This window comes from Impatiens glandulifera, chromosome 2, assembly GCF_907164915.1.
Source record: "Impatiens glandulifera chromosome 2, dImpGla2.1, whole genome shotgun sequence".
Taxonomy (NCBI): Eukaryota; Viridiplantae; Streptophyta; class Magnoliopsida; order Ericales; family Balsaminaceae; genus Impatiens; species Impatiens glandulifera.
This window is the reverse complement of record NC_061863.1, coordinates 64,198,204-64,214,996: the sequence shown is the minus strand read 5'-3', so window position 1 is coordinate 64,214,996 and position 16,793 is coordinate 64,198,204. Positions and strand designations below refer to the sequence as shown.

The 16,793-nt window shown below is 31.9% G+C and overlaps 3 protein-coding genes and 1 non-coding gene across 5 annotated transcripts; 2 read left to right on the top strand and 2 right to left on the bottom strand.

Annotated features, from left to right (window-relative positions):
* Window positions 1-1,548: 1,548 nt before the first annotated feature.
* On the bottom strand, window positions 1,549-4,758 carry LOC124925854 (hydroxyacylglutathione hydrolase cytoplasmic). Its single transcript, XM_047465970.1, has 7 exons — window positions 4,587-4,758; window positions 4,377-4,499; window positions 3,910-4,071; window positions 3,727-3,805; window positions 3,332-3,445; window positions 2,058-2,234; window positions 1,549-1,859 (listed from the first exon to the last, which is right to left on the bottom strand). The coding sequence occupies exons 1-7, from the start codon at window positions 4,631-4,633 to the stop codon at window positions 1,785-1,787; spliced, it is 777 nt and encodes a 258-aa protein (XP_047321926.1). The 5' UTR covers window positions 4,634-4,758; the 3' UTR covers window positions 1,549-1,784.
* Window positions 4,759-4,852: 94 nt separating this feature from the next.
* On the top strand, window positions 4,853-4,925 carry TRNAF-GAA. The gene has a single exon. It is a non-coding gene; the product is annotated as a tRNA-Phe (tRNA).
* A 3,637-nt stretch (window positions 4,926-8,562) lies between these two features.
* On the top strand, window positions 8,563-11,685 carry LOC124925396 (probable inactive receptor kinase At5g58300). 2 transcript variants are annotated; one of them, XM_047465390.1, is made up of 4 exons: window positions 8,563-8,677; window positions 8,971-9,009; window positions 9,530-10,835; window positions 10,916-11,685. In XM_047465390.1, exons 3-4 carry the CDS (start codon window positions 9,572-9,574, stop codon window positions 11,530-11,532), a joined length of 1,881 nt encoding a protein of 626 aa, XP_047321346.1. In that variant the 5' UTR covers window positions 8,563-8,677; window positions 8,971-9,009; window positions 9,530-9,571; the 3' UTR covers window positions 11,533-11,685. The 2 variants fall into 2 exon arrangements, with proteins under 2 accessions (XP_047321346.1, XP_047321347.1); XM_047465391.1 differs by having other exon boundaries at window positions 8,586-8,677; window positions 9,535-10,835.
* A 1,244-nt stretch (window positions 11,686-12,929) lies between these two features.
* Window positions 12,930-15,122, bottom strand: LOC124926759 (methylesterase 17). Its single transcript, XM_047467048.1, is given in 6 exon segments — window positions 12,930-13,382; window positions 13,449-13,586; window positions 14,587-14,672; window positions 14,675-14,726; window positions 14,786-14,884; window positions 14,886-15,122. Coding segments are annotated over 6 exon segments (900 nt in total). The 5' UTR covers window positions 15,108-15,122; the 3' UTR covers window positions 12,930-13,079.
* Window positions 15,123-16,793: the final 1,671 nt, after the last annotated feature.

Here is a 16,793-nt window from a genome sequence, read left to right as displayed (position 1 = left end):
GGTAACATTCCATGTGAAGTTTGTAATTTGGTCAATGATATGATGATCGATCATCATCATCATTTTCAGGCCATGATCTCTCTATATATATGCTCCCTGCAAATTTCCAAACTCTGCCCCTTGCTGTCTTTTTTCAAACTTAGAGCTAATTGATTGCTAATGATTTTTTAAATAAATATTGGTTTATTCAAAAAAAAAAATTCCACCCACTTGTCAATTGCTCTAAATAGCCTAGTGCATTATTATAATATAAGCTTGTGAAGAAGTCCCAATAATTATTATTATTATTTTTTATGACTAGGGTGTTTAGTTATATTATGGTCTGAAGATTGATGGGAAGAAGTTAGGTCATCCGACAAGATATAAAGTAAAAGGTGGGAAACATAAGGTCATTTTCAAATCTTTGATGAGGATTCATTATGTATGTATGTTGATGATATTTTCGGTACAAGGTTTCTCTCCACTTACTTTGGCATCAAAGTTTTGACCTAATTGGCAATCTATTTAAGGATGTGATTTGTGTGCAAGTTGGAACCAAGGGAGGGACCCACTCACCAATACAAACACAATGGTATTGGAATTTCTAATAATTCTCTCTTTCGTTCCAATCAATATTACTACTGCTACCACTACTTATGGCATTTTCATGATATGAAAATGGAAATTTAAATTTTATTATTTGGTTAAGTATTTTTGCGAGCGATGTGTTTAGGGTTTAACAATGGAGATTAGTCACAAAAAGAAGTGGAACACTGCGTTCTTAACCAAAAAATAATAATAAAAAAAATTAAAATATATATATATATATATATATATATATATATATATATATAAAGAAACAGTTTGAAGATAAGTGAATTACTTGGATACTGAAAACAATTAATTATTTGATTAGAATTTTAAACATTACAACTGTTGGGTTTTGAAATAAGGAATTTAACCCCCAAAAAAAAAGTCTGAACTAGTCAATGACTTGGAACTTGAAAGGAATCTTTTATTGGCTTCACTAGAGCACGATTGTTTGTCGTGTAAAGTTGGACACAGCTTTAGGGCTTGTTTGGTTTTGAGTCAGGTTCTAAATAAACTTAAAACTCAAATATATTTGTAAGATTGTAATTCTTTTTTAAGTGTAAGCTGCTCTAATTGATGAACTGCTAGGTTATGGGTTCATACACTTCCGGGGACCAGAAACTGTATCAACTAAAGGTAATCAAATGGTGGACCCTAACAGCTTCAACATCAACCCGATGATGGGTGTGAATGAGGACACCTCCTAAACTCTAAACACTTGGTGGTGAACCCGATGGCCTTGATCGTTGCAACTTGCAACTGATCCATGCTGTAACTATCTGTATTATGAGTTCCTCAAAGTGGGTCAGGCTTCTAAATACCAAAAGGGGTTAGAACTTAGAAGGGGTTCGGTTCATATTGAAGAAGGTGTTGGACCACATTCCAAGTATAATGAAAATAGGTGGCCTAGCTTGTAGCTTTACACCTATTAGAGTACTTTAGTTTCTCCGATATGATTTGGTTTCAAGGCCTTGCAGGTTTACTAATAAAACGAGTAATCAAATTTAACAAAGATCGCACCAAAGTATGTAAAGAATTCTTCAGGCTATTTAGTTGTCATATCGTTCCAAACCAAATTTAAATGCCTTGCAACAGTGTCGTTCCAGACTCGAACAAGCAGTTGCATTATTATACATAACATATCATTGAACCATCAGGATAAACTTACCTGAGACTTGGTACAAATAAGATTACAAGTGTATTGTCCTCCTTTTTTAGCGTCTCCAGTTGTCCTTCTGATTCCTTATTTTCTGTATGGCCTCAACTGCAGACTTGCAGCCAACTTTCTCCTGAAAAGTTGACCAATTATATATATAATGAAACAACACAAATCGCACTACAATATGGATCATGGTCTAAAAAATAATCTTATCATGATCCAAAACAAATCTTAAACTAAAGAAAAAAAAATACTTTCAATTTCTGCTTTGACAATTTTCCAATGTGATTGTGACAAAATACTAGTTTCCAGATAGGCTCGTCAATACCTGCATCTCTGGAAGCTCTGCGCGCATGAATGGGTTAGTCTCCCATTCTTCTTCGATGGTTGAAGGGACAGTGGGAAGGCCAGATTGCCTTTGCTGATTTGCCCAGGCTAATTTTTGTGCTAACTTTGTATTTTCTGGTTCAACTGTCTGTGCAAACAGCAAGTTGCTTACTGTGTACTGCATAAAGATTAAAGTACACATCATTAACCATAAGCTTCAGCAAGGGATAAACCTTGTAAGGATCATAAATTGATTTCCTTTCAGTTGAATTTGGATGAGCAAAATGTAAGTAGATAGAAAAATTGGCTCCTAAATAAGCACTCACATGAGAATTATACTACATGGCTTTCGTTACAGAAAATATTGGCATGATATTAAAACCGCAGAAGCTGTATACAGACATCAATCTAACAAAACATTTAACATGTAGAAACATCGCCTTTGCAGAGTAAGAAAAGTATTTGTTCTCCATTAGATGAACTAAGAACTTAATTAACAAATCAAAATTAAAGTCTTGTCTGTATGGTTCGTCATTCCTAATATTCAGAGTCAAGGTTTGGCCCTTGGTAACTAATATGCCGCATAAAAGAATTAAAACACATTGTTGTCACTAGAAATATACAAAAAAGACAAACAACGTTGAGAAAAACTTCTCATACGGTGATTATCCTAGAATGTAGGTGTTTCTCATAAGGACAAACACATTGTTCTTCATTAGGTGTTAATGGTAAAACAATGGCATTCCCTGAAAAATATATAAGAAAAAAATCAGGAAGAAGAAACTTATAACTTATAAGAGTTCTATATTATGCAAAAGGGGTTTGCAATTCGTCCTCTTGCAATAATCATGTTTCCTGTTTCGTTTTCCTTTTCATGAACATCTTATTAGTATAGTCAATACCCCACATGAGGCATAGCATCAGAGTGGCTAAGGTATGCAGTCCAGAAAATAATGCCATTCTGGATGCAAAGTGAAAATGGGGCTAGAATGATGAAATATGGGTTAAGCTCTTACATGAACATCATCTATAATACACACATATCTTATGTAGAAATAACAACACTCCAACCTCACTTAATACCAAATATACCCCCATTGTTTATGAACTATTGCTAATAACCGTCTACCAGGGTTACTCAAGTGGTAAGAGTTTTGAACTAAGAGGCTGAGGTCCAAATTTCAACTCCTACTCAAAACACTTTGGATTAATTAATCAACATTCCAAACAAAATGAAGCCCAATAGTAAGAAAAATGAGAGAGATTGTAGGTTACCTCATGACCACAGTAAACCCAGGTTGGCTTAGGTAATGATCCCAATGTCACGCACAAAGATCGATACATTTGTTCTGCTGTACCCTCAAAGAATTTACCACAGCCAGCAATAAACTACAAACAACAATAAAAATCCATTTCCAAATAAGCTACAACAACAGAAAAGGTATAACACCAGAACTGAAATTGTTCAAATCTCCGTATTAGCTTCTAGAGAAACAGGGATGCACAACAAATAGACCATGTACTTCCTTACTCAGAAGAAAAAAGAGAGAACCTTTATTTTTTTTCCTAATGTAGAATGGTATACAGATGGTTGTCCTTTGATTGATCTAATTAGAAATATTCTAGCAATAACCAACAGAAAATACTTGGCTTATTATCTGCACACTAACCAGCGTATCTCCAGTGAAAACAGCTGGGACCTCATCCGCTTTGCCAGTTACGTAGTAACTAATATGACCATTAGTATGGCTGAAATAAGAAGGTGAGAAACACAAAGATGAGAGTGCATTCATAAAACCAAAGTTTAAACATATATAGAGTGTGAAATGAAACAGTAATTCAGAATTACATACCAAGGTGTATGCAGAGCTAATATGCTGATATCATTAGACAGCAACAACTTATCACCATTTTCCAATTTATTTGTGCACCCTTTCACGTTATCCAGAGAACCTCCATAAACAGTAATTCCAGGCACTAGCTCCTTCATTTTCTCATTTCCACCAGCATGATCCCTGTCTCATATGATCATATCTATAAGTACATATACATGCTTTGCTTATCCTCTCAGATAGTACCTCTAATCCATTGAAAACCAAATATATACCAAAATTGAACAATGAAACACATACAGTCTGAATCGTTTCTTTATTTCAGCAATAATGTTAAATTTCAAATCTCTAAATAGGTAGGTTAAACTACACTAAGATGAACCAACAATAATACCAAATTAACCTGCTCATTAGAGGATAATAACACCTTTACACGCATAAACATTACAGAATAATAAGTATGAAACGGGAGCAATAAAAACACAAACCAGTGGTGGTGTGTAGTGAGAATGATCTTGAGCTGACATCCAATCTCTTGGCAGATTCGAAGAACTTTCTCCGGCTCCACTGGATCAACTGCCGCTGCTTCATTGCTTATTTCGTCAATGATTCTGCAGTAAAGCTCATCGGAAGCGCAAATCAAAAAATATATGTATGGATATATCTAAAAAATAGCATCGTTTTAAGATTGTACAGACAGGTATGAATAGTTATCTTCCAAGCATGGGACTGGGATGATCTTCATCGTCTTCGGAGAGGGCGAATAATCTGGTGCCAAAATGTGATCTTCTGATGAGTGAGGACGATAACGGCGCCGTTTTGCTCGAAGCGGCTTTGCTACAGGCGTTACGGAACGCTGTTTCGCTGTTGCTGGATAACGACGACTTTTCTAAGGGGCTGTTTGGAATGCGATGGATGCTGTCATAGTTGTTTTATAGAATAAAACTTATTTTGTATTCAAATTGCGGGGATAGCTCAGTTGGGAGAGCGTCAGACTGAAGATCTGAAGGTCAGGTGTTCGATCCACCTTCACCGCACAAATAATTTTTTTTTTTATTTCATGTTCAATTTAATATTTAAATTCTAAGATAAAAATTCATTATAAAAAATGTAAAAGTTCAGGTATGATATTTTGAATGAGTTATCCTATACCAGTCAAAACAATGTAAAAAGAATATCACTAATATTTGTGATTAATAGAAAATATAAACATAAAAAAATTCTAAAACACGAAACTTAAAACGGTGATCAATATAGGGCTTCAACGGATAGTTGGATACAAGTAGATTTTAGTATTATAAACAAAATAAAAACATGTTAGATTTGTAAAAAAATATATATATATAAATTCAATCAAAAATTAAGAAGTTACTTCAAATTAGGTTAAAAATGTCCAAATAAGTTAAAATTAATGAGTGTAACTATATTTAAACAATAATTATATTTTTAAAACTTGTAAATATATATTTAAGCGGGAAAATATATGTTAAAAATAGTTTTTCTTAAGTAAAAAGACAAAAAAAAATGTTAAATGGATGTAAAATATGATAAATGGATAAAAATATATTAAATTGATTAAAAATATACTTAAATATAATGTAGGTTAAACCATTACAAAATATATTAAACTAGTAAAATTATGTTAAATTGGTAAAAATATGTTAACCAAACAAAAATAACATTAAACGAGTCAAAATGGTGGCAGATCCTTGTTCATTAGAAACGTTGGGCATGAATATTGAAACTTTCGGCCTCTGAATATGGACTTCAAGCTGGATATTTTGCAAGACTCGATGTTTCCTGTCGAGGTCAATTCCGGGTCAGGCCAGCTCACTCAATTTTCCGGCATGTTTATTTAAATTGATCTCACATGTGGATGTAAAAGAAAACTATGATTACACCATTTCAAGTTAATTATGAGGAATGATCAACATTTGTCATTGATTAGAATTAGATATAGATAGGATAGATAATAAAATAATTGAATCATAGTGCCCATGTCGATCTGGTTCATGCAAACTAGAGTAGTATAGGTTAATATGATAGAAGCCAATATTATTTCTATTTAACAATCAATTCAAACCAACTTTTCAGTGACTTATGATAACAATGTATCACCCACAACATTCCACCAAATCACTATCTTCCAAACAATACATGATTATGATCATGATCAAGTTTCAAGTGACAATAATCTCTATTAAAATAATAATGTTTTTAGATTTAATTATCACTTCCAACAAAAAATTGAAATTCATAATAACTTTTTAATATAAAAATGAAAAATATGCATGGGTGAAAAAACTTTTGTTAAGGACCCTACCATGTGCCTCCTTCCCTTCTTTATGCCCATAATTTTTTTTAGTAATTTTTCTTGTTCCTTTTTCCTTTATTACTTTTTAAATTAAGTGGTTAATATGTCAAAATGGAGAATGATGTGATTAGGGAGTTCCTTTTCTCTCTTTTTCATCATTATTTTTATTACCACCAGCATGTATGTATGTAGAATGTAGTAATCGAGCCTAATTTCATCATGTTTATTAACAAATTAATTAATTTTCATCATTTCTATAAATATCTCAACCACCTCATTATTTCAATCTCTCCATTTTGTTTATATATTTTTTAAAGGTTAAACTATATATGCATTTTGTCTATTAAAACAATTTCACAAACTTATTTAAATACAAGAGGATGTAAACAAAATAGAAAAAGGAGATTAAGAAATGAGATTAGGTATCAAATTTTCTTTCTTTTTTTAGATTTGATGACAAGATGTTTGGACTAACAAATCCAAGACAACGAGTTCAATTGTCATTCAACATATCTCAATTTAAAGTTTAATTAGTGTCAAATTAAATAATAATTATTATTATATTAATCTTCTTCGTAAATGATTATATATACAATTTTAAGTGTTTTTTTCAAGTTTAATTCTCAATAAAATATCTTAAGTCAATTAAAGTGAAGACTATGAAATTTTATTAGTTTTTTCAATTCAGAAAAAAAGAAATGTATCACATGGTAGAGAGTAAATTATTGAGTTTAAATAAACATTTGAATGTTATGAAAATTGATTAAAAATGTTGTAAAAACTAAAAATATATCCACATCTTCATTTGTAATATCTTCAACATGTTTCTCCTCATAAAATTACCACTTCTGCACGTGGTTTATTAGTGATATATAAAGAACACAAATTCTTAAAAATATAATTTTATTAAAATCAAATAACTATGTAAAGACCAAATAGCGGAATTGTTTTTCTCAATGGAAAAAAAAAATATTGAACTATTCTTATCAAACTTAACAATTTTATTATATATAAATATTACATTGTTCTAATTATAAAACGATTAATTATTAATTAATAATAACAAGTTTATATACATATATAATATTAATAGATTTTATGTTGATATATATTAATAAACTATTTTATGACAATAGTTAAATTTAAAGTAACAAACAGCTGATTGATACGCCATTATAAATAAAATATATTATAACTATAATCTATAATTATGTACAAATTTTATTTCCACTCCACGTCTAAACTATGTTCTAAAGGAGAATGACAGGATGTATTTTTTTTCATCTTATCAAGCTTAACAATTTATATTATCTATTTTTTTTATTTTTTTTAGAAAGTCCATATATATTAAAAATGAAAAAAAATATTGTTTAAACACTACCACAAAGAATGAAATGAAAAGAAAAAAGAAAAAGAAAAAATGGTACTCAATAAGTTATCGAGCTCATAAATCTTCGAACGATAAACTCCCACGATAGAATCTATTAGTTTTCCTGAACGAATCATAGAAAACGTCATAATAATAGTATTATGAAGGATACACATCGAACAATTACGATCATTGAAAGTTCGACGCACGAATTTTCTATAACAAGATAGTCCATCAAAAAATGATTGGGATAATAACCCAAATATGTAAGTTTTTCATATCAGTCATATCAATTCAAACTTTTCAACAACTATTTAAAGCCTCGGGTATCACCCAATAAATCTCACTCATCAAAAGACTCAAAATATTAGTCACTCTCATCTACCATACAAAAATAAATGAGTTATCAATTCAACCTTCTCGTGACACAACAATTTATATATTATTATTATACAGTATTATTTCTCATATTTAAATTAAGGATATATGTATATATATATGGTTGATAACAATTAAATGTATTGTCAGAAGTTTTTTTTACTTAATTTGACAATTTTGACTGATTCAATAGAAAAATGTGATGAATTCAAAATTATCTATATGATATAAAAACAAAGGTAAAATACCGTATATTTAATTTTATAAAGACTATTAGGAGTCTCCATTTGTTTAGGAAAATAATTGATTTCTTCTAAATATCAATATTTTATTAAAAATGATTCTTAAGTAAAACTTTTTTTAAAAATATCATAATTAAAACTATTATACTATTTTTTTTTTAAATATATATTAAAAGAGACATGAAAAATGAAAATAATATTCTTCTAATAAATTTGTAAAAATGAAGATATAGAATTTGAAGTGAATTGACGCGTCATGTTCCGAAACAAAATGAATTTGCGTTGTATAACGGTAAGTGAAAGAAATAAATGCTAATTAAGTTGTAGTTGTTGTCCAAACAAACAGGCACATTTAAACACAGTATGGCGCACGGCTCATAGGAAGAAGAAGTAAGAAAGAATCAAGAAGATGAAACGCAACGGTTATTAGAGAGAGAGAGAGAGATTGGCGCATTCAATCTGCCTGCATTTTGTTGCTTCTTCCGAGTAATTTTCATCCCTCCATGCCTTTTCATCTTCAAATCTCAATACAACCATACGCAGTAACGCACCTTTTTGAGTAAACATTGCTTTTTTCGTTTTTCTTGAGCTAATCACTACAAATTGCCAATTCTTTTGCGCCTTTCGCTTTCGTAAGGCGTTGTTTGCTATTTCTTTTGTGTTTACTGTTTATATTTACGGCGATTCGCTTTCAACTTTACGTTTTCTTGCATCATTATGGTGATTTTCATTTTAACTTGCCCTTTTGTTCACTGTTTGTGATTTTTCTTTTTTTGCAGAGAAATTGAAATCTGGAGTGTAGTCTATACTTGTAACTTGTAAGTTCCTCTTTCTTCTTGTTTGCTGCTGATTGATGCTTAATAGACTGGAATATGATATGATGGAATAATGATATATATTATGTATGGATCACGATAGATGATTGATTGCCTCGAATTCTTTTGCTTTTGCAGAACAAAAGAGCAAATGTTACTTTTGCCTTTATTTCTTTCCCTCCAAGCTTTATAATACTGTAATACGTCTCTTTTCTTCTTTTTTTAGCCTGGATTCTCTCCCTTACAAGCTTTTTTCCAAGTGGATTACATTTATATCTTTCATCAAAGTGTATGCGCAGTGTGTCTCAAATCAGTGGGAAATAAAGGAACATATGCTTTTCTGCTAAGGAGAATTCCCATCAATATGCACTTTCTTTTGTGTTTGTTTTACCTGTTTATTTGTTTTTAGACAGATTCAAGCTTTGGTCTATTTATTAGCTATCTTAGAAATCATTTTACTATATGACAAAGAACATGTAGGCAAAATCCTTTTTTTCTGAATTGTTCTTTCTCTTTGCCGCAGAACAGCTCAATCAAAGGACTTTTCAAGTAATTAAGAATTCCAATGAAGCCACCTGTGGCTATCTTGATCCTTCTCCTGCTGATCTTGGTTATGCAACAAGCCGATTCTGATTCTGATCTGAATTCTGATAGACAGGCTCTTCTCGACTTCGCTTTCGCTGTCCCACATGTTAGACAACTCAATTGGAATTCCAGTATCCCAATCTGTAGCTCTTGGGTCGGTATTACCTGCGATGAAAATGGGACGAGAGTGGTTTCTCTTCATCTCCCAGGTATAGGTCTGTTTGGTCCAATACCTGATAATAGTATTGGTAAGTTAGATGCTCTTAGAGTCCTGAGCCTCAGGTCTAACTACCTTAGTGGAAGAATTCCTTCTGATATTGCTTCTCTTCCATTACTCCAAGCTCTTTATCTTGAACATAACAACTTTTCCGGTGAAATTCCAAATTCATTTTCACCTCAACTGATTGTATTGGATCTTTCTTCCAATTCATTTACTGGCACCCTTCCACCAACTATCGATAATCTAAAGCATCTTACCACTCTGAACATCCAGTTCAATTCTTTTTCCGGTGCTATTCCTGATATAAATCTTCCCAGGCTTAGACAACTGAACTTCAGCTATAACAAGCTTAGTGGTTCTCTTCCGGATTCACTTGCAAACTTCCCCACATCTTCATTCATTGAAAATACTTTTCTATGTGGCCCACCTTTGAATACATCTTGTACCGTAGTAACACCTCCTTTTCCATCTCCTTCGGAGAAGAAGAAGAGGAAGCTGGGGAAGGGTGCTATCATTGCAATTGCGGTTGGTGGTTCTTCCATTCTGTTTATTCTGGTTTTGGCAGTTGTGTTGTGCCATTTAAAGAAGAAAAAGAGTGATGTCGGTGGGGAACCGATAGGGAAGGCGACAACAAATGGGAAAGGTAACGAGAAGTCAGAGGACTTTGGTAGCGGAGTACAAGCGGGTGAAAAGAACAAATTGGTGTTCTTTGATCAAGAAGGATGTTCGTTTAACTTTGATCTCGAGGATCTTCTGAGGGCCTCTGCTGAAGTTCTTGGTAAAGGTAGTTATGGAACGGCTTATAAAGCTGTTATGGACGAGGGTACGACGCTTGTGGTGAAAAGGCTCCGGGAAGTTGGTGTTAATAAGAAAGAGTTTGACCAGCAAATGGAGATCGTAGGGAGATTGGGCCAGCAAAAGCATCCTTATCTTGTGCCTCTCCGAGCTTATTACTATTCCAAGGATGAGAAACTTCTAGTCTATGATTATATGGCCGGAGGGAACTTATCCACCCTCTTGCACGGTATGAGAATATTGCTTCTTAATCTAGCTAGATATCTGTGTGTGTATATATATATTTGTTAATAAATGATGATTGAACAGGAAACAGGGGGTCGGGAAGAACTCCTCTGGATTGGGACACGAGGATGAAGATTTCCCTAGGGATAGCTGCTGGAATATTCCATATCCATTTGGAGGGTGGTGTGAAATTTGTTCATGGAAATATAAAGTGTTCAAACATCCTTGTTAAGGAAGATGATCTTAGTCCTTGCATATCTGATTGTGGGTTGGCGCCTCTAGTGACGTTTTCAGGGGGACCGGCGTCGAGGGGTCCTGGTTACCATCCTCCGGAAGTGATTGGTTTGAGGAAGTTCAGCCAAAAGTCAGATGTATATAGCTTTGGGGTGGTGCTGCTGGAGATGCTGACGGGAAAGGCTCCGGTGAAAAGCTATGGAGGGCAAGAAGAGGTGGTTGATCTTCCTCGGTGGGTGCGGTCGGTTGTTAGGGAGGAATGGACGGCTGAAGTGTTTGATACGGAGTTGATGCAGTATGAGAATATTGAGGAAGAGATGGTTCAGTTGTTGCAGATTGCACTTGCGTGTGTTGTTAAGGCGCCGGAGTTGAGGCCTAATATGGATGAAGTTGTTAGGATGATGGAAGATATTCGACAGCCGGAACTCATTGACGACCAGCCTTCCTCAGAAGACAATAGACCCTAGTATTGCTGTCTGTGGATTGTAATTGGATTGAAGCTACTTGCTTGTATTTGTTATTAATGTCAGTCATGATTCTGATTTTAAGATCATCTATCTTGTTCTTGTACCTTGTTTCTTACTTTCTTGAATTTAATAGTCAAATTTATCTTTTTAGCATTTTATATTTTAATTCAATAATTATAATGTCATTTTGTTCGACTGGCAATCCATTAAAGTGACCTCCTTTGCCAGCATGCTGAATCAATCTTCAATCTCTGTTGTCTCGTCTCTTCACTGGTAATTCAGTTACTCATTTAGTTCAACTCTCAAACGATGTTAAGTTTTGTGTTTCCTCTGTTGCTGTGTTTGTCTTTTCATGAATAAAAGTTGAAATTAGGAAAACAAAAATTCCTAAGATTTGGAATTGGTGACCATGGTACATTGGTAATCATGTTGTTCTCACATTAAAGGTCTCGGAACTCTAAACATGATATAATCTTTGTTAATAGGGCCGGGCCTTGGTAAAGCCCAACAAACACACAGTTGAGTTGGGTTAGATTAGTGCAGCACACTTATTTAATTAAAAAAATAAGATATTTTTGTTAAATTCAATAGTTTTTTTAAACATAAAATGGTTTAACATAGTAGTAGGTTCAGAAGTAAAATTGAAATTTTTTATTTGATTATGGTTTTAAACTTGATTATGGTTTTAAACCTTCCAAAAGAAAAATAAACATTAATTTTTTTTTAACTAAACTATAGCAGCCAGCAAAAATTTCACCTTTTTCTACTCTAACTGGGCAGCCCAAAAGATGGGCAGGCTCTCTGAAATCATTTAATCAAGACATAATAAGAGTAATAATGTTGAATTGATACCCTTTTAAACCAAAATATGGAACCTTTTTGCATTATTAGGGTTCCTGCAAACTCTTGAAAACCAAAATATGTAACCTTTTTGCATTATTAGGGTTCCTGCAAGCTCTTGAAAGAAGGTCTTTATCGAACAAGCCAATTTGTGATGCTGCTGTATTTTTGGAACTTGAATGAAATGCACATTAAGTGTTAAATTCTTAGTCTTTTGATAGGTTTACTGAATTGAGAATGGCAGGCAAATAAGGAATATAAATCTGGAATTTCATATGAGGGAGGGCTTCAATCGAGAATCATTCATCAAACTTGTTCTTTACTTTACCATTATTGTCTGTCGGGATATTTTGCAATCTGGTTCATATGTTTTAGGGACTTTACTTGTTTCTTCATGGTACTGCTGCACTGAGACAGTTACCTCACCATGGGTTCAGTTGCCCATACTCTAATGGACCTGTGCTGGACTCCAATTCTTTCAAGATAAATAAATAAATAAATAAAGATTTGACCTATTCTGTTATTTGGAGACCAAACTGAAGAAACACAGATTGGTAAGGCTGGAAAGCTTGCATGTTCATCATATAACACACTACCATCCAAGGCTGGGTGGGAACAGAAACTTTCAGAAGCAAACAATGATGAAAAGATAGTAAGTTTTCTTCATTTCTTTATACGACCACTTCATGGGATTTCTTTTCTTATATTTAAAATGAAATTGCAGTAACAGCAGCAGCAGAAGAAGCAGCCTTAACAAGCAATGAAAAAAGCAGAGAAGGGGTGGAGAAGAATGGGCTGTGTTCACTTTCAAGAGAATAAACCTGTGATGGAGGCCATCTCTCAATCATGGCTTCTTGTTGCTCGAGCTTCACCACTCGATCATACAGTGTTTTAATGTATACACGTGGCACTTTGTCCACGTCATCCCCACCTTGTTCCTGATCAAACCGAGCTGACAACAATGCCTTGAGTGGGCCCGGGCGGAGGAGCATGGATGCCAATGTTGAGTCCTGAAAAATGTGAAATGTAAATATGATTGATTTGGATATGAATGAATGAATGAATGAAAATGTTACCTCAGGAGGGCTCAAATGATAAATAATTTTGCGTTGAAGATGTTTCTTGACAAGGGCACTTGTTGGAGGTTGATTAAGACCGAGCCCAAATCCAAGATCATAAACATCATCACCAAACTCTGATAGATCTGGTACACCCTTTTTTTTTTTCAAAAAAGATTTGATTGAGCAATTGAATATGAGGAGCACCAATAATTAAAAGAATGCAAATATCTAGCTAGCTAGCTAGTTAGGGTCAACTTAAAGTGGATTGATAGCTAGAGTGGGTGCACATACATACATTATTGCTTAAATTCAAACACTAAAAAAGGACTAGCCACACACCCAAAATAAAATAAAATAAATTTTAGTGAGTGACAACAATAAATAATTACGGGTTGACTTCAATTTTTTTTTTTTTATTTTATAGTTATGATAATTTTTATACAAATATATGATACTCAAATTTGTGGTGTTTTTTTTAAAAAAAAAAAAATACTTTAAATTTTGAATTGTGTCATGTAAGATTTTAATTATCACAATTTTAGTTATTTAAGGGATTTTTTTAAACGATCAAACATTTTGTATTTATAAAAAAAATAACAATTCTCTTTCTTTTTTATTTCTTCTAACTATTTTCAATATTACACATTTTTTAAGACATTCAAATTAAATTTGAAAATTTAAAACTTGTATATCTTGAAAAAATACATAATTTAGAACACAAATATAAAAACGATTCAAATTAGTAGATTTATATCGTTTCGAAGTTTTCAAAAAAAAAAAAATGAAATCTATCTATTTTCGATTTGTTTGAGATCATACCAAATATAAAATGGGCAGATGTCACACAAAATAATGTTTAAGAACATAGGTAAATATTAAATTAATTAAAATAAACAAATAATTCAAAATGGACTAAAATGGAGTTAGTGTGAACGTCCTTGAAGACAATATATTCAAAGATCGGATTAAAATCGATCCAATAAAAATTTCAATCATTGGTCAATTACATAGAGTTAATATCTTAAGTTCATGAATGGATGCTTTCAATATTCAAAATAAAAATAATAAAAATTTAAAATTAACCATATAAGTAATTAGTTAGCATTAAGAATGGGTGGGTTTTATAATATAGGAGAGGAGAGGAGGTACATACTTGTTTGATGTCGTGTTCGGATTGGTAACCGGTCTTCAACATGGTGGCTCCGATGTATATCGCCAGGCTTATTTTGCTGCCGAATTATGCGTGGCGTCGGTTACGCTCAGCCCTCCGGCGCTGTGACCCACCAGAATTACCTACATATATATATAATTTTAATCTAATTTAGCTAGTAAAGATTGAATGAATGAATGACCTTTTGGTTATCTGGAAGATTGGAGAGGAAATCGGAGAGAGGCTGATTGTAATCGTGGAAAGTGAGGATGTTGTCGGAGTGAGAAGGGTGAATTCCCGACGCTTTTTAAGTCTAAACACGACACTTTGTATCCCGAACTCTCATCAGCCACCTTATTTTGTACCAACACCCACCCTCCGCCGCCTATTCCGTGTATTAACACAAAGTGTAACCCCGATACTTCTTCTCCCCGCCGCCGCCGACATCCCCTCCTTCTTCTTCTTCTCCTCCTCCTCCTCTTCGTCTGTAACTCCTCTTCCTCCTCCGTCGCTATTTTCTTCATCTCTCTCCTCTCTCTCCTCTCTCTCTCTCTCTCTCACTCACTCCAGTTATATATATACACATGTCTGCTTCCAGATTACGTACACAATGAAACTTGTAATTGCCGACTAAGAAACAAATATTTAATTATTAATTATTTATTTTTTATGCAATATCCGATATATATATATATATATATATAAATATATATATATATTAATATTTGAGAACGGAAAAAAATCTACCAGAATCTTGTACACTAGTGTCTTTTTGCAGCATTTATTTATTGGCGCCAGTAAAGTTTCATTCACCATGCCTCCATTTGTTCTCTAAGGCCTCGTTTGATCTGTATTTATCCCAAAATCCAATAATCCCATCATCAATTAAATCTAATACTTTTATTAATTAAAATATCCAAATTACCTTTACTTAAATATTTTATATTATTTATTACATTATAAAATTTTATTTTCATATAAATAATTTAATAAATTATTCATTTTAAAAATTATATTAATATAAATAAATTTAAAATATAAATAAAATTATAACATTCTATATTATCTAATATACCATTTAAATTTTAAAAAGTTTTAAATAAATAATTATATTAGAAAATAAAGTGACCATATATTTAAATAAAAATATTTATAACATTACTTTTATGTAAAAAAATTATATTAAATAAAAATAAATACACAATATAAATAAAATTATAATCTATTATATTATTTTATGTAATATTTGAATTATAATAGTAGTTATTTATAATTATTTATAAAAAAAAATATTTATATATTAATAAAAGTTAATATTAATATATATATATATATAGTTTTTTAATATTTATTTTATTATATTTAAAATTTTATTTAATATAATATTATTTTATTATATATTGAGAGAGAGAGAGAGGGGAAGAGAGATGAGATATAGAAAGGTATAATAAATAAAAATAAAATTAAAAAAACTTAATTTTTTTATCAAGTTCATCAAACCAGGTTATTTGGGAAAAATTCAGAATTTATCTAAATAATCCATACATCAAACATGGAGGACCGGGCTAAAGCGGTAATTACACACCTTATTATATTAATTTATTCTAACAAACAGTATTTTCTTTTTTAAATGGAAAAAAAGTTAGCATGACTTTATTTTCACCTTTTTGTTTCACTAGACAACTATTCTCTCGTCAATTAGAACGGTCAGTCCAATTCTTAATTAATTTATTAATTTTGATTTCATATAAATTAATTTATTACCATACTGCTTCTTTTATCAATTTATTAATTTATATATTAAAATAAATTTAAAATATTAAATATTAATAATATTTTGATAATTTAATTAAATATCTTGAAGAACTGTATATTCATTTAGAAAAAACCGGACAAACAAGCCCATAATTTCAGGCCGCAAATGGCAACAAAATATTAAAAAAATAATAAGACGGTAATCCAAATTGTTGAACAACCCACTAAATAATAATAAAATATTCCAAAAACACATTAAGATTATAAAAAAATAAAAATAAAAAAATCAAGCTTCAGAAAGCAACAAAATATGCAAATTAAGTAGATCCATGATTGTTTGGAATAGGTCAATCTATTAAATAATGAAATGAAGACAAAGTCTAAGAACAGATGTTATATATATATCATACTTGAATATTCTACTGAGTATTGTATAGCACTATTATATATATAAT